Below are 23,794 nucleotides of genomic sequence, written 5' to 3'. Positions count from 1 at the left end.
TGTGCATCTAGCTGACAGAGAAGGGATGCGGGGAGCAGAGAAGAGATATAGGGTGACTGAAATTGTCGGCAGTGCATGTCACTTTAATAATTCAGTTTATAAAATGGTCAACTTCAAATTTTTACCATAAAACCTCCTTCTTCTAACATAGGGCACTGCATCATATAAAAACAGTGTTTTCTCGGTCGTTAACATATGAAGGAAAGGTGGTCAGCCCTCCGCTTCAGGTACTAGTCCAAGGTAATATTGAAAAAATATTACAGTGAAAAATCACTTATATTTATTTGAACCCCCCTGGGAATCGAACCAGAACGGTAGCCGAGCGTGCTGACCATTACACTACGGAGGCAGACAATTGAAATTGAAAATACTCATCGGGAATATTACATATATTTATTCATTTATTGATTTGGCAGTAACTTTGTGGAATGACATGATTATTTATTAAAATTAAATACTTGAATATACTACTTTAATAAGTTTTATTTATATATACGACTAGTTTCGAAAACGACAGATATTTTCAACTTTTGGTATAAATAAAAACTGTTTTAACCTGTACCAGAAGATGAAAACACCTGTCGTTTTTTAAACTAGTTGTAAATATAAATAAAACTCATTAAAGTGGTTTATTCAAGTGTTTAATTAAAATAAAACATATTTATTTGACATCAAACCCGGGACCTCCAGAACGGTAATCGAGCGTTTACGTTACCATTACACTACGTAGGTGGAAAAAATACCCATGAATATTGGAATTGATAATCTGCAGTCTCCAATATATGATATGGATATTATTTCGACGTTTTCGCTACAAACATCATAGATATATCCCAATATAAGCGGAAAAAAGCAGTAATAGTAGCAGTTTATTATTTTAATTGCTCTGAAATTAAGGTGCATCTTATAGTCCGTCAAATACGATAGTGCCACTGAGCGACGCGTGTGGTAGATAGCCACTCCAAGCGAGGGGTGTCCGCGAAGGCATAACTTCGGCCACATCTGACCGGGCTGTTTAGTATGCCCCGCCGAGAGTGCACGAGACACCGACACATTGCCCGGAATCTGGGGGAGGCATTCTGAATAATTAATGAAGAGCATGAAAGATAAATGGTAGGGGACCGGCTGCGGAAGGGGGTGAGCCATGATACAACAGTTTTATGCAAACAGCGAGACCTGTCGGTGGCCAATACATGGTGTGCTTAAAGCACAACACAGTATTATCATTAATTGATTCAGCAGTCACTTTTTAGCAAAATCTATTCATTTTTAATTTAACCCTTTCCACTCTGATCATTTTTTCTCATAACTGATCAGCTACTCTGATCTAAAAAAATACGACGTTTTTCAACCATTAAAATAAATATTTTGGTTCCCTAATTTTGGGACACTCTGTCTGGCAATTCGTATGACCATGTTAATTATGATTAACTGTATTTATCTGAAATATTTTTTGGCAGAATATACTTGGGTGATAGAGAAATCAGTGATTAAACTTATACCTGCGCCGGGCTAGACATTGAACTGTCTACTAGAATCATACGGGCTAGAATGTCTGGCCTACAGAGTGGTAAGAGTTAAGTTTTACTTAATAAATATCACCATTTCTTAAAATCTAATATGACACGTGTTTCGATGCATTCCGCATCATTTTCAAACACCGTATGTGAAGCTTATTCCAAATTTTAGAGTTGGGTCCTTGGGACGTTGAAGGTTGAAGAGGGGGTAGGAGCTGTCACGTGTCACAGTAGATTTTAAGAAATAGTGGTATTTAGTAAGTAAAACTTTAATCAAAAATACTATTATTATCCTTAGTGCAAAAAGTGGTACGGACACAAATCATATTTTTAATTTTGACATCTCAACATAGATGAAGAATATGCAATTTCATAATTACATAATTTTAAAGAATATTAAAAAATTAAACAACTTTGTTTTTAAGCACTTTTTTACAGTTACATTTTTCTCATTTTTTCTCCAACCGGTTTTGAGCTTCTTATTATCAGAAAAAATGTACCAGTAAAAAAGAGGATAAAATGTGCCACATGTGAAAAGTTTATAAAATGTGCCACATTGAAATGAAAGAACATTTAAAAATACGCTTTTCCAAACCATTATTCTCTATGTTCCCTTCAGACCATGTCCCACCTCTACCAATACCTGAATGATTTTTTGCCTGCTAGTTTTTGTGATCACCTGACGATGAAACCATCTCTAGTTTTCAAAACTAATCGCGTGAAATAAATCTCGATTGGTGGTCTAAAATACAAGTGTAATTTTTTAATAATATGTAATTTCATTTATTGATTTGGCCGTCACTATGTGGTAATATCTTTACATTTTTAATTTAAGTTTTACTTGGTAAATATCAATATTATTTAAAATCTATCATCATACGTTTTTTTATGCATTCCGCGTCATTTACAAACACCGCAAACACGGTTTTAAAACACTTTTTTTATTTATTTTTTATTGATAATGCTTACCTCAGCCTTGCATTCTTTCCTTATATCACCATTCAAACATATATTATAGCTCGCATTTGGACCGCATTTAGTCTACTTTCAACTTTCTTATATTAACTTCTTATGTCATATCCATAAATGAGGGTTGGATACAGAATTCCAGTTTGCAATGCCAGATATAATGAAAAATAACTCATTAAAAAAATCTAATAATACTTATTTATCTCACGTATAGTAATAATTATTTGTGTGGATCATTTTAACTTTTTACAGTATATTTTATCTCAAAGTAGATGATTATTAAATTCAAACAATACACGTATTTTAAACACGCTATGCTGGAGATTATTATACTGGTAGAATCGGTTCAATTAATTCATTTCCGAGTTGAATCAAGCCATTTATTGTAACGAGAGAGCCAATATATTTCGTGTTGCATTTAACTACAATACTTATCTGATCTGCTTCTCTGTGATGTTAAATCTAGGATGGCTAACGGGGAGGGCAATTTATTATGATTCATTATGTACCTAAACAAAGATTAATATGCTAATATGCACAATTGTGGTATCAAATCGACTTTTGGTCAGTAGTCGAGATAAAACAGCAGAATTTGGGGAAAAATATAACCAAATCAACACCAGTATGACCAAAATTCACAAGTCGAGATGAACTGATAAGATTGTTGACCAGTGAGAAAGGAAAATCCCTATGAAAAGGCAAAAAAAAGCTCCATGCAGTAGGTACTAAACTTTGATCTTATGCATGTGGAAAAAAAGGTATGTATTATTGAGTTTTAAATTTACAATAGCTCCAGAATAGCTCTAAGCAGTACTAAACTTTGAGCTTATGCATATGGAAACAAAAAAAGGTATTATAGAGTTACAAATTTAAAATAGCTCTAGAATAGCTCCATGTAAAATATGCATCATTACGTGCGGATAAATTTCAGGAGATAAAAAAATCGAATTCGTCTCTGCTGCTATAAAAAAAGATTACAGAATTGCTACGATATTGTACCATATTGTAAATTCGATTAATGTACTTGAAAGATTATAAGTCGTAACCAGTTGTGAGGGTAGATGACCGTTATCACCCATCGCTGGTATCATCCCTAACACTCGTATAGATGATTGTATATAGTACCGTGACGTAATAAATCGTCATTATCCCCGGTCTAAATACACATACCAATTAATTACGCGCTCTGAATCTGATGATAGATTCTCCCGCCGGGAGGGGGAGCAATAAGCTCACATAACAACAAGGGATTAATCAACAGTCCATATGATCGAAATTAAGGCAAAGCAACCTAAAAATGTCATGGAAAAGAGGATATCATCGATCGCGTGCGAAGACTTAAGTGGCAATGATGGACCCCGAAAAATTTTAGATGAAGACCTTTGGAGATCAAAAAAGACGTCGGATGACCCCAAAAGAGATGGTTCAACAACAAAGTCACTGTGGGGGATAAAAACTGGCTGCTGCTGTTTTATCTCGACTAATGACTAAAAGCAACCGACCGAAAGAAATGGAATGATATTGAAGATAACAATCTCCTTATCATTCATCTTTCACTTTTATTTTATTTATTGTTTCGGAATTCACTTTTTGGTAATACATGATGAAATTGTAAAGGAAAAACACTTGTTTTTTACCACTTGAGCTATGTGTATTTAACTATAACGACTAGTTTCGGAAGCTATCCTTCCGTCTTCAGTTCTAAATATAAACTAAAGCATAAATTATCCGTTCTATAAATAAGGAGGGGGTAAGTTAGGGGGAGGGGGGGGTTAGTTAAGGGGTGAAGTTGGAGAATAAAGGAAAAATGGAAAGCAAAGATGAAGAATTTTGAAATAATAAATTATTTATTAAAGTATTTTTAGAATTTAGTATTTTTTTTGGATTTCTAAAAGCATATGTTTTTCTTATATATCATGTCTTACCACAAAGGGAATGCCGAAACAATAAATAAATTTATGCTTCATATGACATGTATATATATTCCATGTGACACGATCGTTTTATAATCTGGAACTAAAATTAATTAAGTACAATGCTGTAAATTATTCAGAATTGTGTTTACTCCTACGGTTTCATGCCCATTACGTTTGTATGGTAATGAATTGACTCATCATGATCTCATTTTACCAGTCCGAGTCACCAATTTGCGGAAAAATACACAAATTCATTCGTGCTACATCGTAGGTCTCCCCACAAATTGGTGAGTCACATCAATTTATGAAAAGATTGGAGCTCCGTTTTTATTCGAATTAGATTTTCCAGACAAATATATGGGAATGAGATGACATGATGGATTCCTTGAATAAATAATAATAAAAAACTTAGTAAATTTTCCAAATACTTGTTCACAATTCTGGATTATCTCCAATTAGGAGTATTTTTACATTATTTTTTGAGATTTTAATATAGATGAAGAAGAAAATGGATGTCTGGACATTACACACGAGTAACATTCACCAATTCCGCCCATGATTGATAACCACAATACTCAAATTCTTGGAACTTATATATATATATATATATATATATATATATATATATATATATTATATATATATATATATATATATATATATATATATATATATATATATATATATATATATATATATATATATATATATATATATATATATATATATATATATAATTTATATATTTAAATATTTATATATATATATCTATATATATATATATATATATATATATATATATATATATATATATATATATATATATATATATATATATATATATATATATATATATATATATATATATATATATATATATATATATATATATATATATATATTCTTCTTCATCTATGTTCAGATGAGAATTTTTTTTTGTTTAAATTATAAATATTACTCGAAATAGAATGCAAAGCTGAGATAAGCATTATCGAAAAATATAGAAGTTTTGAGATGGTTTGGGCATGTGGATCGAATGAGCGAAGAAAGAACGGTCAAACAAAACAATGAAGCAAATGTTTTTGGTTATAGAAACAGAGAAAGGCCGTGGAAGACTTGGCATGATCAAGTATTTCAAATACATGAAAGGGGTCAGATTAAAAGTGTCGGAATAATCGGCGGGTTTGTATGTGGAGATGCACGAGTGTGAAAGAGGCGAAGATTGTTTGCAAAGACAGATCGGTGTGGCGTTCTTTTCTCTCTGCCTACCCCTGCGGAGAATCGGCGTGGGAGTTATTTACTAAGTGAAACTTAACCTTTAAACATTGCAGTGGAGGAATAACCCCAAAATAAAATTTCTATTTTCGTCTTGTGTGTTTTAATTTTGTCAAATAGTTACATTTCCGACAAAATGTGGAGACAATTTGTGTCGTAATTTATCGTTTACAATGTCTCAAATCCTGTGAAGTGCCCTCAGTTGGAAATAAATGTATCAACACGTTTAATTGTGCAAAGCTCGTGCGCACTGTAGCTTAGTGCAGCGGTCGGCAACCTTTTGAGAGACGGATAAAATTTAAATTTAGAAAGCTTTATTGGATAAGTAGGCAACAATCCCTTGAAAATAAATACAAATATGGATGTATGTGTAAAAATAAATTTATTTATATTAAAAACATGTATTTCTTTAATTGCATATAATGGCCTCCTTGGTGTTGAATTTTCTTAAAAAGTTTTTCAATATTTAGCAAATATTTTGTAAACTTGAGTCGAACAAATGAATTGAGATTTGCTAGCGTATATAATTAGTTTAAATATTTATATGTATTTTACTATTGAAACTATTTCAAATAACGGATAATTTGAAACAAAAACCATTCCAGCAATGAAATAATTTTAGCACAGTGTATTTTTACCCTGAAACCATGGTTTTGACAAAGAAAAATGCAGAGAAGCTCAAATGCACACAGCGATCCATGAAAAGATCCATGTTTAGTTTAAGCCTGATGGATAAAGTAAGAATTGAAGATCTAAAATAGAACCAGAATAGAAGTTATCATAGATCGTGTTGCAAAACTCAAATGGCAATGGGCAAGACATATTGCGAGACAGGACCCCACAAGATGGACCCCAAGAATTTTACGATGGAGACCTTGGGAGAAGAAAAGAGGTGTCGGAAGACTCCAAAAGAGATGGTCCGACAATATAGTCGCTGTGGGGGGAAAAAACTGGCTGCAAGCAGCAACCAACCGGAGATAATAGAAAGAAGGGAAAAAGGCCTATACCAAGCAGTGGAGGAAGAAGAAGAATCCGGAGATCCATGTATTTTAGAGGCTTGCCTGCAGCGTGACCATCGCTCAGGGAGAAGTCCTGCCCAGCTGTTGATCACGCTTCAGCCGAAGAAGACCGAGTAGGAAGGGGCAAAAATACGGCAGCTCCACTTTCCTCCCTTCAGACTCAGCGAATTGACAACGTCACATACATGAGACACGCCAGAAAATATCCTTTTCATTTCATTATTTTAGCTTATAATTTATTATTATGTTACAAAGTGTAGTGGGTAATTCAATTACCCACGGGTAGCAGGTTGCCGACCACTAACTTAGTACCTACCTCAGTGCTCAGGATAACGTTAATGAGAACCATTTTAAGGCGTTGGTAGAGTAATGTAACTATTCCAAAAATATATACCACCGGCGTATATCATCGACAATGTAAGGATGTAATTAATACCGAAACCACGGAGAACATTGAATTGAGAAAGCTCTCGAATTGGATTGACATTATATGTGCGCAATTACATTCCCCTCATAAAATTGTCTTAGCATTTTTCCTCACTCATTCGTTTCATGTGTCCAAACACATCTTTCTAAATTTTATTGATAATGCTTATTTCCACTTTGCATTATTTTTCATCTATTCTGAGATGTCAAAATGTAAAAATCAATCCTAAATGGAGAAACGCACATTTTCAAAAATATTGTGGGCATCATATTTCTTAAAATATCAATTAGGTAAATTTATAACTTCAAAGTGCTGAAAATTCATAATTTGTCAAAGAAAATTGAAGACACTGAAAATTTCTGAATTAGAAAACTTTTTTTTTTGACCTGCTGGGAACAATAATATGTTTAAAATAAGTTTTACTTGGTCAATGCCAATAATTCATAAAATGTATTGCGACACGTATTTCAATGCATTCCGCATCATTTTTAAGTATTGTATAAGAAGTTTAATCTAAATTATAAAGTGTGACACAGCAGATTTTACTATCACAATAGATTTTAATTAAAAGCAGTATTTACCAAGTAAAATTGAAATTAAAAATGATTAGATATTACCACGAAGTAACTGCCGAATCAATTAATGAAATAAAAAAATTTGAATGTCAACTTTTTTTAAAGTTTTTAATTTTTTTTTTAATTACGGTTCAAAGACGTTACTTATATGAACCAAAACTTGATGAAACGAGGAATGAAATTTGTGGAGAAAAATAAGTGATAAACAAACAGTTTGGAAAGATAAATAAACATGATAGGGAATGGATACTTTCCAAAGCAGACGATTTATCACAAGGTAATTATTTATTAAACACCGTATCCAATTCATCGTGGTCTATCGACGCACATATTTAAATATTTATTATCCCGTTTAAATCTTCGCTAAGCCTTATACTAGAACATGGTTTCCCAAAGTGGTCTGTATCGACCTATAAGGGTCGTTTTCGACTTTATATTAGATGAAAAAAAAAACAAAATGATAGCACACCAGAGGTAAATGGAGGAATATGTGAGTGAATCCAATTTAGACAGATAATTTTCAATACCTGAAAAAAATTAAATAACCTTCACGCCGCTCACACGCAGGGATAGGCAGAGACAACAGAATACTACACTACTCTACCAGCAGCAACGCATCGTGTGGTGAATTACAGGTGTTCAGATTTGTACCAAAAACTTTGAACGGATTTGTTTGGCTCATCAAAATTAACAGCACTGTATTAGCCGTCACAAACACATAGAAATTCAATATTGATCTAAAAAATATTTTTGAATTATGAACCTTATTAAAAGCACACTGAGAATCATCTTATTGACGAGAACCTAAAAACGTGCTTTAAGTAACTACATACATACAAACCTGACTGTATCAAACTTTCACGGGAGATGCAAGGACATTAATTGCAATAAGTGGCTTTCTTATGGATTACCTTAGTATCAAAACATTTTCTAGCAATGAATAAAATCTATACTAAGTCTGAAATTAAGTATTATTGGGTTGCATTTACGCTGAATTTGATAAAAGCTTAAAATTATAAATAAGGAATACTAAAATTGCGAACAAATATAGCTCTCAGGAAAAAAATGTCGTTGTAATCGGCAAATATTTGGCTTTTTAGCTAATAAGTTTCCGATCACCGGTCTATGGAAAACAAAAATGACACAAGTGGTCCTCGGGACGAAAAAGTTTGAGAAACAGTATCTTAAAAGGTGGCACATCTGCGAAAGGAAGGGGGTTCAAGGCGACACTCAATATTTTAAATCGCTATATAAATCAAGTCATCGCCGACATTCGAGTCGCTCTCTTCTGACAACTTTACTGGCACTAATTATACCGCGTGACCTATCCGCATACGTTAAGGCCTACGCGGGATCGGATTTACACAGAGAAAACATCGCAAATGCGCACTTAAACAATATTTACCGTCGCTCCAATTAAAATGGAACGTTCATATCTAATAAAGGGTGTTTTTAGAGGTACAAAAATTTCAAATTTCCCGCAATAAATTGATGGTGGCACCCGCCGTGAGGTATGTTGCGCCATTTCGCGCAGTTGCACAGCGCTGTCACATCAGTGCCATTCAATTGAGGTACGAAAAAGTCAGTAATCATGGTTCTGTAGCGCTCTTTATTGACCGTTACATTCTGGCCGGTATCCTCTTTAAAAAACGCGGGCCAATGATTCCACCTGCCCATAAAGCACACCAAACAGTGACTTTTAATGGATGAAAAGGAGTCTTGACAAAGGCTACTGGGGTTTCTTCACTCAAAATTCGGCAATTCTGCTAATTTACATAGCCATTTAACCAAAAATGCGCCACATCGGTGAACAAAATTTTGTGTTGTAAAAGAAGATCAAGCTTAATATTGTTTTCGGCCAACGGTCACTCAGTCTATTCATGAAGAAATCCCAAAACGTCCTGACTACAAATCAACAATCTGTAGAAACAATGTTGCCAGATTAAAAACCAAACTTCTAAAAAAACACCCTACACACATGTATGCGCCGACAAACAAAGATGGATGGAAGGTTGCATACTATAGACGGGGTTGCTCTTATCCATTTGCATACTGCCATATGGAAGCCCGATGCTGGATTCATGAATAATCATTCGATACACACCCTACACCCTTTTGCGACGCATAATTGCTAAGAAAATTTCATATTCATGTGTGAGTGAAACGTGGAACTTGCGTATATATATAATAGTAGGTTTTTTTAGCGTCCCAGGATTTCTTCATCGTTGTTGAGTATCAATAAAAATTTGGATAAAATATTGACACCATGAAAAAGATACTTGATGATCCAAGTTACGAAAGCTTAAAAAAAATAAAAAATAATGTTGATATGTGAAATCGATATCTGGCTCATTGAGAAATATTCAAAATTATTGTCATCGGAAAACGTTCATTTCAAGTCGATTGTTAATCATTCACGGCATTGAATTTAATATAAAAAGAAAGTTTTATCAGATATCGAGTTTCTCGTAAAATAAATTAGTAGTTACTGTTGTTGGTGATTAAGGCGTACACAAAAGTTTCAGTATAAAATATAAATTATACGTCTCGAAATCGGAAGTCAGATTCACGATAGGGCAAAAAGTAGACAATTTTCAAACAATTTATAACTAATTTTAATGCATAAAAATTAAAATTTCATGAATGTTTTTTTTGCGGATACTTATTGGCATATTTTATAAAACTAGAACTTTGTTTTTAACCACTTTTATTTTTATATCTTTTTCCAATCGGTTTAAACAAGAACCTTGTCATCTTTAGTGATGGATATGAACTTGACATTTGTTGAGTTATGGCGAATAAAAAAACGTGAAGCGCTCTTGACACTATGTTTTGTAAAAATGGCAACATACAAGTACATATTATTATTAGGTACATTTCGTTACATGAGAGAGAAGAAAGATAGAGTACTATCCATTCCAACGCTACGAGAGTGGAGAAAAAGAGAGCGACGTATACGCATCGATACAAATATCACCTTCTTGATGGATATGAAGTACCTACATATCTATCTCTGACAAAGTTTGAGTATTATTTCATAAAGTTTTTATTTTTAATGAAAAATTTATTAAGCTTTCCTGCTACCATGGAGCGTCGGCGTCGGCGTCGCGTCACTCCCAGTCACTCTTAGAACTATTATAGAAGAAGAACAAAACAATTCTGCATTCAATTGCACCCTTGCAGTCTTGACACTAGGTTTTTTCATCCACCGCTTCCATACAGGATGCAGCCTTGTTTCAGGATTCAGGAACAGACTTAGCAAGGATGAAGAGACATCAAAAGGACATACAATATTGTGTATTGTTTTCAGTCATAAAGAAAAACGTGAAGGGGACGATTACTATGGAAAGATACTGAAATGATTCGTCTGCGCGTAAGGGAGCAATCCTTTGGAATGTCATCTTTACAGAGGGCAGAAAGTAAGATAAGTAGGATTTTTTTTATATTTTCTCATTTGTTATATTTTCTCATTTTTTATATTTTCTCATTTGTTATTTTATTTATTGTTTCGGCATCAACTTTGTGGTAAGACATGTTACAATGATTAAAGAAAACACTTGTTTTTTACCACTTGAGTTTTATTATTGACTACATGTTTCAGAAGTTAAACTTCCATCATTCACCTGAATGATGGAAGTTTAACTTCTGAAACATGTAGTCAATAATAAAACTCAAGTGGTAAAAAACAAGTGTTTTCTTTAATCATTCTCATTTGTTTATTTTAAATATGCTTCTTATGCCTATTTATTATACCTGTTTATTGTTTTTATATTTCGCCATGTATAAGTATTAGTTTTAATTATTTAAAAAAATATATTTTTTGTTACTTTATTATTTGTGTTCCAGTCTTGATAACCTTAATCCCATGTCCCGATATGAGAAATAGAAATTACTCATCGGGAATATTTTATGTATATATGACTTATGTATGTAATTTGTTTTGAAATAAATAAATAAATGATACAAATGTAATAACTAATACAAAGTACAACATTTTGAGTGAGTCCGAATTCTTGTTCACAAATCTGGATTTTCTGTTATTAAAAGTTATATTTAATATTATTTTTCGACATCTCAACATAGATGAAGAAGAATATGGAAGTCTAGACATATACGAGGCTTACGACCGTCATAGACTGGTCATACTCAAACTCAATAAGAAGCTTCATTCACCTCACCAATAGATGTCTCTAGTGAAATAATGGTGATTCAAGCACTATATTTCGATGTTGAACCATATATATAGAAGTTCCAAGAATTTGAGTGGTGTAGTTGTCAATCACGGGTAGAATTGGTGAATTGCTCGTGTGTAAAGTGATCACTTAAAACCAGCCCATGACGGTCGTAAACCCAGTAAATGCCCGCACTTCCAAATTCTTCTTCGTCTCTATCGAGATGTCAAAAAATGATATGAAAAATAACTGCTTTAATTGGAGATAGTCCAGATTTGTAAACAAGTATTTGGACACAATTTAAATGTTGAAAATGTTTGATAGTGATCCTGAATATATCAAAACACGTGTCACGATAGATTTTAATAGAAATATTCGGATTTTCTAAGTAAAATTGAAACAAAAATGCATTATTACAATGTGACTGCAGAATCAAATAATGATATAGAAATTATTTTCTTCATATTCGTTCACAAAATATAAAAAAGAGTACTGATATTTTTGTACTTTGTATTCATATTACACTAATTTATTATATTACCTACTTGAATTTACCAGCACAAATCGTTCACAAATAGAAGAATAAAATAATTTTATCCCTATAATTTTTCAGCCCAAACCACACGAATTGTGAATAAAAAATATGCCTCGTACAGTGAACAACGGAACCTATAATTTGTATTTCTACGAGAATGACTCACGCAATCAATACAATACTGAAGACCTCGACATAACAGGAAAAAACAAAAGGATATATTTGGTATATGAACTACAGCCTTCCAAGGATTGTATGGGGAAAGGATATCGTGCAAGCCTTTATATTTTTTGTTCTTTGTAAAATTAATAATACAGTACATATATTTTCCTTAAAATCAATGAAAGTGTCATTACATAATATTATATCAATTTTCAGTAAGAATTTTTAATAGAAAATTGTTTTATTATCTAGTAAAAAATGTATGCATTTTTTATTGAATTATTTTTTTATTGGAAAAACCCGCATAGCCTTTATAAGGCAAATGCGACGAAAGAGCTGAAAGACACCCAAAAAGGCTATCCAGGACTGTTTCCAAAAGTGGAAAGTTGGATAAAATTGTGCATTGGGAAGGTGAATACTTTGAAGAGGACCCAGACATTTGACTTTTAATGAAGTACTTTTTATGACGTCAGTTAACTTATTGTTGGAACAACCCACGTACATGACTTTCAAAAACTGAGTAGTGTGGTTTTCAATCATTGATAAAATAGTGAATGTTACACGTGTATAAATTGATCACTCGAACCAGCCAAGACATTTCTTAAGCTCTATAAATATCCAGACTTCTATATTTTTTAACACCTTTGTTGAGATGTCAATAATTAAAAAATAACTCCCAAATCGAAAAACTCGGATTTGTGAACAAGGATCCGACACACCAAAAATGTTGATAAGTAAATTCTAAAAAAAACTAACTAACCATCACGCCGCTTCCCCGGAGGGGTTGGCAGAGAGAATCGAACGCCACACCACTCTGTCTTTGCAAACATTCTTTGCCTCTTCTACATTCATGCATCTCCTCACACATACCCGACGATTATTACGACCCGGCCGCTTTTAAGTATTTGACATACCTGATTGTGCCAAATTTTCCTCGGTCGTCCTCTGCTTCTTTTTCCAACTACATTCGCCTCATAAATTTGTTTAACCGTTCTTTCTTCACTCATATGCTCCACATGTCCAAACCATCTCAACACACCTTTCTTAATTTTATCGATAATGCTTATCTCAGCCTTACATTCTTTCCTTATTTCATCATTCGAACATCTATCAAACATCTTATTGCCACACATTCGTCTGAGGGATCGCATTTCAACTAAATTTCATTTCATTTTTTAAGTAAATTCTTATTCAGAAATATTTTTTCTAACGCAATATTTTGATGTTACACGATCACCAAGTTCACTAATGATACTTAGCGACCAGGAGATAAGAGGAGGTTGAAGATGAGATGCACATAATAGAATAAACACGATACACGTTCCGCACGAAGTAAGGGGTGGTTCGCCATGGCTTTGCGCTTTGTTTTAATAACGGACGCTGCAGCGTGATTGATCGATCATGGGGGAGAATAGAACCCACACCGCCATGGAATGCCCATGAATTGTAAGCAAGGGCCGTGACACATGACAGGCTTTTTGCCAAACATCCCCCAATAAACGAAGGCATGGAATATATTCGCTTATAAGATGACGTGAAATACGAGACATACATATTTACAGAGAAGGAAAGATTATAGAATTCTGACGCATATTTTTTACATACAATACACCATTCGCAACGTACCACCCCGAGTACGTGCGATGATGAAAAACGAAATAAAGGTCTCAAATAATCCCTCATATCAGGTAAATATTTTGATTTCAGAGACGCTAACCTTTTCAAGCAAAATCAGATAGCTTCACCGTATTTTATCTTATATTGCAGACCATAGTAATAAAAAATATTATTCAATACATACATGGAACGAAACTACTTTTTTTAAGGTAAGAAAGCAACATTTTACCCACATTAATTGATTCGACAGTTATCTTGTTATAATACATACTATCCATTTTTTAATTTAAGTAAAACATAGTACATACCACTATTTCTTAAAATTTATTGCGGCACGTGTTTCGATGCATAACGTATACGGTATTTGAAAATGATGTATAATGTATTGAAAAACGTATAACAATAGATTTAAAGATTTATAAATTTTTACTTAGTAAAATTTAAAATTATAACCTTTTAATACAAACGATTTGCTTAGTAGTGCAATCACTTTCAAAAAAGGTTATTTTTTTACAAACACTATCTGTTCTCTAATTTCAAACTTTAGCCAGTATCACTAGTCTGTTTTTGGTTGGTTGGAAGATATTGTGTACTAGCAATAAGTCCACCAATGTACATTTATTATATGGAAGAATTTGTAAATAAATAATATTTCCTGAAGAACGTCTCTGTAAGGGTTAACGAAACGTCAATGGACGTGATATTAACCTGAAATATATTCCTTTTATTTTGTTAACATTAGCCCTGAAAATTTACGTTCATAAATTATATCAGTCATTCAATCAAATTATTTTTTCTCGGAAAATTCAATTTCCCAAATTCGTTGGGTTCCCAAACTTTGGAGGTGAAAAACAACAATTTGATTTACTTGGCGGATTGGATTCACTTTGCTTCACAAAGTTTTCTTTTTTCTTTTTAACATTTAGGTGACAGAGACAGATCGAGACTTAACTTCTCAATTTGGACGAAAGGGTCGGTTTTTAAAAGCGATTTATCAGATATCTAATATTATATTTGCAAAAAGTGTTATAATAAGACTTAAGAATAAAAAAAAATTGCATTTGTTTGTAAAATCATTTCCTGGTTAACCCCAATTCGATCACATTGAAGTGCCCTTGAGGTAGTATTTTTCAAAAATGGTGGCATATAAATGATTTGAAATTATTATTATTATCGTGTTGAATTCTTGCCGTATTTTTTTTAATATTCACTTTTTGAAAATATATCAATATTTTGACACCAAGATTTACCAAAATTCAAAACTCGATAAAATATTTTATCATATATTGTATGGTATATTATTATTTAAATCCAATATTTATGCTTTCCGTAAATTTCATCTAAGTAGTTGGCTTTTACCTTTTTATTAATAATTTATTAATTTTAAAATTTTATTTTATTGAAAGTTAATTTATATTTTAATAAAAAATAAAGGAAAAACTAGTGTTTGTAGCCAAATCGGAAATATACAGTAATGACATTTTAAGATATTCTACGATATTACGATATGTTGTATGAAATATCTTATCTTATAATTAACACAAATGTGTTAATTATATGTGATTTCTCGGCAGCATCTATAATATGCAGTATAGAAAGAACGTGTCAATTATAAGGTATATGTACGAGTTTCTTTTAAATCGTGTGGTTGTTAAACATATCGCTCACTCCTTTCAAGAACGTCATAAATAAAAAAAATCGTAAATTTTCAGTTGTGCATGTTTTTGAAATACCCAGAAAATGTACTATTTCCCAGCAAAAGCGGCATATTTTTTAACTTAATATTTACCCGCTACAGGACAGAAAGTGTTGTTTTTGCATTTTGAAGGAAAGGTATTGTTCAATTATTTTTTAAAATATACTTAATATTTTTCAAATGGAGAAAAAACCTTCAGGTTTTACCTTAAAAGATCTGTTGCACAGTAAAAAGTTCAAAAAGTGGCTTGATATTTATTTTTAAAACATTGTATTACATTTTTAAACTTTAAAAACGTTCTCCTGAAAAATCATTTTTTTATTTGTGACGTTCTTGAAAGGAGTGAGCGATATGTAGGTAGAATAGTGAATGTTATACGTGTATAAAGTGATAACTCAAACAACCGCTTATTAAAATATTCAGACTTCTATATTCTTCTTCATTTATTTTGAGATGTCAACATATTGATAAATGAACCATATTTTCAAGACATCAAGGGATGGAGACAATGATTTTTGATTATCATTGCTGGATATAGTTTATAATAATATGTTAACTCCATTTTGCCAACAGCAATTATAAAATTGATTTAAAAACCCTCCTAATATTCTTCACAAAAGAATATGTAAAAAGATGAAAAATCTTCAAAGAAAAACGTGTTGAATTTCATGATAATTCCTTTGACAAACTGTTCCCAAGAGATCTGTCAGCTTTGGAAGGTAAAGAAATGAATTTCAATAAAACGAGAGTTAGATACAAGTTTAAGACAGCAGATCAATTGGAAACTCATTTAAAATCTATAATTAATTTATCGGTGTATTTGATAAAACAATAAATTATTAAAATATTATGATTGATCAATCATTTCATCCCTAGGTATTAAAAGAAATGTGAGTACTGGAAACAGAGTGAATGGTGCACTGAAATTATTGGTTATAGCAAATACAAACCTATCAACGAATGCTTAACTAGCAGTGGATAATGGAGTCCTTAACTTATGTATGGAAATGAAGCGTAGAGTTAACAAAAAAGGATGAAAGTATAAAAAATTAAGTCGAAATGCGATCTCCTAGACGAATGAGCTTCAAAACGATGTTAGATAGATGTTTGAATGGTTAAATAAGAAAAAAGATACAGGGCTGAGATAGCATTATCGATGAAATTAAGAAAGAAAAATTAAAATTGTGTCGGGTTGTGGTCCCGTGGTTAGTGTCGCGGACTCTAGAGTCAGAGTTTCTCGGTTCGAACCTACTCTACCACAATTTTATACCTATTTCTAATAATGAGCCGCTTAGGTTCACAGAAATAGTATGAAATTGAAATATTTGTGTAAATAATAAAAAAACACTAATATTTCTCTTTAAAAAAAAAAAAAAAAAGGCGTGTTGAAATGGGTTGGGCGTGTGAATCGAATGAGTGAAAAAAACTAGTAACAAAAAAAGGCTGGAAATCTGATAATCTCACTATAATATATAATATACGCTCTCAAATATAATAAACATATCAATGTTTCAATCATTATAAAATAAAAACTTTATTAATTATTGATCTGATATTAACTTTGTGGAACGACTTTTTGACTGTCAAAAATTGAACACTTCTTTTAGACCACTAATTGAGTTTCATTTCACACGACTAGTTTAAAAAACTACAGATGTTTTCATCGATGTTTCAGTTTTTGTGATCAGCTGTCGATCAAAACACCTGTAGTTTTTTAAACTAGTCGTGTGAAATGAAACTCAATTATAATACAAGTGTTTTTTTCAATAGTCTTAACTTGAAATGTGACGTTTAGCAGAGACGCCTATAATATTCCTTTGTGGATGATAAGTTTTCCATCGCCTTTCATATACAAACGATACATGTTTTATCTAAATATGTATATGCCGAATAGGACACCTACGAGTATATCATATATGCTGAAACAATAATTAATAAAAGAAAGGTTCCTACCGGCTTCGTTCTCGCCCGGGTCGTCCTTGCACAAGCCCCCGGAGCAGGGCAGGGCTTGCAAGTCCCGTCCCAGGCAGCCGCCCTCGCCCTGGCACTGGCGCGCCCTCGTCTGCTGGCAGTCCCGCCCACAGCGCGACCAGTCAGACCACGGGCCCCAGCGACTGCCGACACCTGCGGGGATAATTAGTCAGATCTCAAGCAACAATTCCCGGACAATTCGTCAGGTCTCAAACAACAATTCCCGAACAATTCGTTAGGTCTCAAGCAACAATTCCCGGACAATTCGTTAGGTCTCAAGCAACAATTCCCGAACAATTCGTTAAGTCTCTAGCAACAATGCCCCTTTAGAAAGCTACCCAATATTCGAGTATCAACCCTACCCGATATTCGTGACGTGTGATTTCTGGTCTGATGGTTGCGTAATCAATCGAAATCATATAGCTATAGGTACGTATGTTTTGTCCAGAAATGTTGTACTGTTTAATCATTCTCCTTATCATTCTTCGTCCATTTTGTGTAAGATCACTTATTTTTTTAAATGTATTACACAAAGTGATAGTTTGAGGGTTGTATAACTGTGTAGGTCCTCACCAAAAAGTTAAATTTCCAACATTGCAAATAAAAATCATTTAAATGCAAATCTCTTCTGTTTACTGTATTTTATCGAAATCTGAATTACAGTTGCGACAGAACGTGACCAATCCTGTGTTAAACCAATATGAAATCATTAAATCGCACCAAAACGTAATAATTTTACATGCTGGAATTCCTGATTACTTAAAATCATTTATAATGGAAATGTAACGTTTTGGTGAGGAACTGTACAACTAATCAAAGTGGATACTGTTTTTTTTAGTAAATATTGTACTTTTCAATATGCTCCTCATCACTAACGTTGTGCAATACCACTTTTAAAAAAATATGTATGTACTTTATCTCAAAGTGATAGACAAATTAAGATAGTTTAGTTACTGATTTGTAAATTTAATATAGAAGTATTAAACACTTTCCACAATAATTTGTGTAGCGTCATTTAAAAAATGAAGTGTTATACAACCATACCACAAAGTAAGCAACAGTTTTTAAAAAAGCATCAAATTTGGTTTTAAAATACAAAATATAAAACTTAAAATAAACATTGCTAAGAAGTCCACCCAAGAAGCCCTGCAGAGAACTTACCACTCAGGCAAGGCAGGCAAGTTTCTGAGCGTTGGACTGCCGGTCCACTACAAGGTTGCCCTCCGTTAAGAGGCTTTGGATTTGTACAAGACCTAGTTCTCCTTTGGCCTTCTGCCTCCTCACCAGGACATCGACACTCGGACCAATGAGACCAAGCGCTCCAACCCCCATTGACTAAGAAAAGAAGAAGAAAAAAAGTTAAATATGGTGTTAAAATGGCATTAAAACATTTTTTATCAATTTATCGAGTACTTACTGAAAACTGTGAGTAGCGCAGGCTCGGATACCCTCCTTGCTGCAATATTCTCGGCTACACACGTGTAATTTGCCATATCCTGAAATGATCGGTCAATGAAAATGCAATCTTTCAATTTAACCGTCTCCTACATTTAGCCCTCATATTAGTTATTTAAAATGGTTGGAGTTATTTTCATATTATTTTTTGACATCTCATCAAAGATGAAGAAGAATATGGAAGTCTGGGCATTTACGGGGCTGACGATCGTCATAGGCTGGTTTAAGTGATCACTTTACACACTTGTAACATTCACCAATTCTACCTATTTTTGATAACCACACTACTCAAATTCTTGGAAGTTCTATATAAATGAACCAATTTAGAAACCTTGTTCTTGAATCACTAAAACTTCACTAGAGACATCTATTGGTGACATGTAAAAAAGCTTTTTACTAAGCAGAAACTCTTATATTAGTATGTGAGGTCCGAATCCTGGATTATATTCATACACATGAGAAACGCCAGAAAATACCATTTTCATTTTTATTATTTAAGCTTATAATTTGACAAGATAATTTATTTACAACATTTTGAGTGTGTCCAAATACTTGTTCACAAAATCTGGATTATCTCCAATTACAGGGGTTATTTCCATATTATTGTCAGCCCCGTAAATGCCCAGACTCCATATTCTTCCTCATCTTTGATGAGATGTCAAAAAAAAATATGAAAATAACTCCTGTAATTGGAGATAATCCAGATTTTGTGAACAAGTATTTGGACACACTCAAAATGTTGTAAAATGGTTGGTATAAAAGTCCCGCTAAATTACCTATAGTTTATTTTTTTTAATCCGAACTTATGCCAATAATTATGTAACATTATGTTAATTATTAATGTTTAATCAATACAGACATTTCTAAGCGTTATTGAAAGTTGTTCCACTGCATTCCCGAATCTGATACAGAAGCACCTGGGACAGACCTTCTCGTCCAAAGCAATTGTTTAAAGCGTCAAATGAAAATACAGAAAATGTCAAACCATGGACGTACTCGCATAACAAACATTTTAGATATAGTCACAAACTATTAATATCAGTATTATCAACTAAAAGACCAATCAATGACAGTGTAAATATTGAATAAACAGAATATTCTATGCAAACTTTGTATTGTTGTCTTTCATTTGAGTGGTTTTCCCCCTCTTTCTCTCTCTCAATAAATCTTTCTTTTCATTAAATTAATACCACTTTTATCACATGTACGGCGCAATTTTTGTTGTATAATTTTCACACACATGTTTTTCAAAATGATTTTTGTACCTGTAGCGCAGCCTGAGGCACCAAAAGATGTCCTTCAGCAGATAGTATCAATGACGAAGTTGAACTTGTCAATTTGACTCCATTCTTCAACCAATGTACTTGGGCAGGCGGAGTTCCGGCTGGAGGCAAACACCGAAGAGAGGTTTGCCCAAACAGAACCACGCTCGTAGATTCAGGTGGAGAAACGAACTGCTTGCGAAGATCTAAAAAAAATATCACCAATTAATAATGAGATAAGAATGATAAGATTAATAAAGATGAAGAAAGGAGACTGTAACAGAGTGAATGGTGTACTAAAATCAGAGAAAATAAATATTCATATTATATCAAGTGTTTAATTTAATTAAAATAAGAGAAAATAAAAACTATCAGCGAAAGCTGAACTAATATTTTGACATCTCAACGTAGATAAAGAAGAATATAGAATTCAAGGTTTTTACAGGGCTTATGAACTATCAAATGCTGGTTTTGTAGTCAATTTACACCCGTATGATATTCATCATTCTACCCGTGATTGACAACCACACTACTTAAATTTTTGGAACCAAATAATATTAATGACGAACCAATAAAATTATTGACGCTTCATCGTTGAGTTCACAACAGTCATTTATAGTCGCATTGATGAATAATTAATTTACAAAATACCCTTTTATTTAGATGTATACAACATCCAAACCCAGGATTATTTAACATACACTATACTGGGAGACGCCTGAAAACATGATTTTAAAAAAATCATGCAGCTTATAATTTGACCATTAATTTTATAACTTTACTGGCAGTACTTAAGGTCCTGGTTCAAACCCTAATGTTTGAAAGTGAAGCACGGAGACGACAAAAGAAGGTTCAAAGACGATTGAATGCAGTCGAAATGCGATATCTCAAACTTATCATTAATACATAATACATTTTTTATGCTGTCGACACCAAAAAATTTATGCATTATGATTGTCCACAAAATATTTTTTCATTAATACAGTAAACAATTCTACAATTTAAAATAATGTTTTTTTTATTATTTTATTATTTATTTATTTTTGCCGCCTATACAATGCCTGCATTGCTCCTGTTCTCTTATACGGCTGTGAAACATGGCACCTTACAAGGGCCCAGAGCAGCCGTGTACTAAGCTTTGAGAATAGGTGTTTGCGGAGAATTTTAGGCGTGCGGTGGTTTGACTTTGTGAGGAATGAAGAGATAAGGCGTAGGACGCAGCAAATCTCGGTCACAACTGTCGTTAAGAAAAGGCGATTCAGTTGGCTTGGCCATGTACTCCGCATGCCTCCTGAGAGCCTTAATCAAGCTTGCCTCTTTTACAAGGCATCAGGTTCGCGCCGCCCAGGACGACCACCGCTGACAATTCGTCGGCAGTTCTCGTCAGAACTTTGGGACGCGGATCTGACTTGGGAGGATGCAAGGGAGCTGGCAGCCGACAGAAAAGCCTAAAGACAGTTTGTGCACTCCATATGCTCCACCTAGGAAGCGGATATGGTTTATTATTATTTTTTTTATTATTATTTATCAAAACAATTATACAATACTGTCTCTCTCTGGAGTGATTTTCTAGTTTGCTGCAAGGGTTGTGAAATCATAAAATAAATAAATTAATAGGGCATTCATTCGGTATCCCATGTATAATACAAACAGAATACTCCCTAAATACCTTCTAAGGACAAAAGAACTACTTAACCATGATCTACTTCATTTCCAACTTGCAGTTAAACTGCTTGTCGGAAACCATTTGGTAGAACCAAGCAGAAATCAAACAAACAGCATTTCCAAACTTGGTCCTCTATTTCTATTCAATTGAAGGAAAGTTGTGAAAAGTGGTGCATTTAAAACACTTATATAACTTTTCCAAGTATGGTTGATATGGTTTAAAGAAATAATAGGTCATATAAAGAGTATGTGCGGTTTTTTTGCCAATAGATGATGCTGATGCCCATTTCCCATATCGCGCACTCCTTTCAAGAACGTTATAAATCAAAAAACTTGATTTTTCAGGAGAACGTTTTTAAAGTTTAAAAAGAAATCACAATGTATTAAAAATAAACATCAAGCCACTTATTGAAATTTTTACTGTGCAACACATCTTTTTAGGTAAAACCTGAAGGTTTTTTCTCCATTTGAAAAATATTTAGTATATTTGAAAAAATAATTAAACAGTAGCTTTTCATCAAAATGCAAAAACAACATTTTCTGCCCTGTAGCGGGTAAATATTAAGTTAAAAATATGCCGCTTTTGCTGGTATATAGAACATTTTCTGGGCATTCCGAAAACAGGCACAACTCAAAATTCACGATTTTTGATATATGACGTTTTTGAAAGGAGTCAACGATATATCAGGCAACATCCGATTGTTTTAAATGAACATGTGCTTAAAAGGAGACATTTTAGTCTACGTTCAAAAAATAATATTTCCAGTTCATTGCTTTTGTAAAAAGTTATATTGATTTGAAAATGAATGAAATATCTTAAAAAATACGTTATTTGATGGTTTTTTTTATTTTAATAATGGTAAAAACTTTGCAAAAATTAAAATAAGACTGCCATTGTTGAAAAAAACCGAGTCACAAAGTATGATGAGATGCCTGAATGTATGAAGAATGAAGAGAGAAATGATGTACAAAAGTGTAAATAATAGTTTATATTAGTGTTATATAAGCTAATTAAAGAAATAAATAAAATAAAATATTTTTTTATAAACCCTTATCCACACCCAATGGTGCATAGGGAACTGCGTCATATAAACGCAGTGTTACCTTGATCGTTTACACATGAAGGAAAGGTGATCAGCCCTCCGCTTCAGGTACCAGTCCAGGGTAGTATTGAATAAATGTTACATTGAAAAAATCACTTTTATCTATTAGGGGGTTGAATTAGTTCTCGCCGTTTATAAAAATCTAATATTTCTCTGTGATTTAAATTGATTCCTTTCGTTTTTTTTGTTTTCCTGTCCCCCGCTGCCTCGAACACCCCCGTGGCACTTTCAACCGCCTCAAACCGCCTCAAAATTAAGACTATGGGCCTTGTTCATCGGCAGGGAAACTGGGTCCCGTATGCTCTGAAGGAGAGAGATATGGAAAGGCGACTTTGCATGTGTGATTCACTCTTGCAACGGCATCACAGAAAAGGTTTTTTGCATCGCGTCATCACCAGCGATGAGAAGTGGATCTTCTTCGTCATCTGCCAGCCAGGTCGGCCACTCCCTGCTGAAGC

General features: G+C 33.2%; 1 protein-coding gene across 1 annotated transcript in view; it reads right to left on the bottom strand.

The window, feature by feature from the left end:
* Window positions 1–23,794, bottom strand: part of LOC148301869 (netrin receptor UNC5B-like) — a 71,879-nt gene that overhangs the window by 8,040 nt on the left and 40,045 nt on the right. Inside the window, exons 5-8 of the mRNA XM_088272574.1 lie at window positions 20,572–20,774; window positions 19,269–19,347; window positions 19,013–19,186; window positions 17,834–18,004 (exon numbers count right to left, since the gene is read on the bottom strand). Coding sequence (XP_088128700.1) covers window positions 17,834–18,004; window positions 19,013–19,186; window positions 19,269–19,347; window positions 20,572–20,774 — 627 coding nt within the window. The remainder of the gene's footprint in view (window positions 1–17,833; window positions 18,005–19,012; window positions 19,187–19,268; window positions 19,348–20,571; window positions 20,775–23,794) is intronic.

This window comes from Brachycentrus maculatus, unplaced genomic scaffold (genome assembly GCF_059751285.1).
Source record: "Brachycentrus maculatus isolate JH-2025_06_01 unplaced genomic scaffold, ASM5975128v1 h1tg000510l, whole genome shotgun sequence".
Lineage (NCBI taxonomy): Eukaryota > Metazoa > Arthropoda > Insecta > Trichoptera > Brachycentridae > Brachycentrus > Brachycentrus maculatus.
This window is presented reverse-complemented; position numbering and strand designations above follow the sequence as displayed.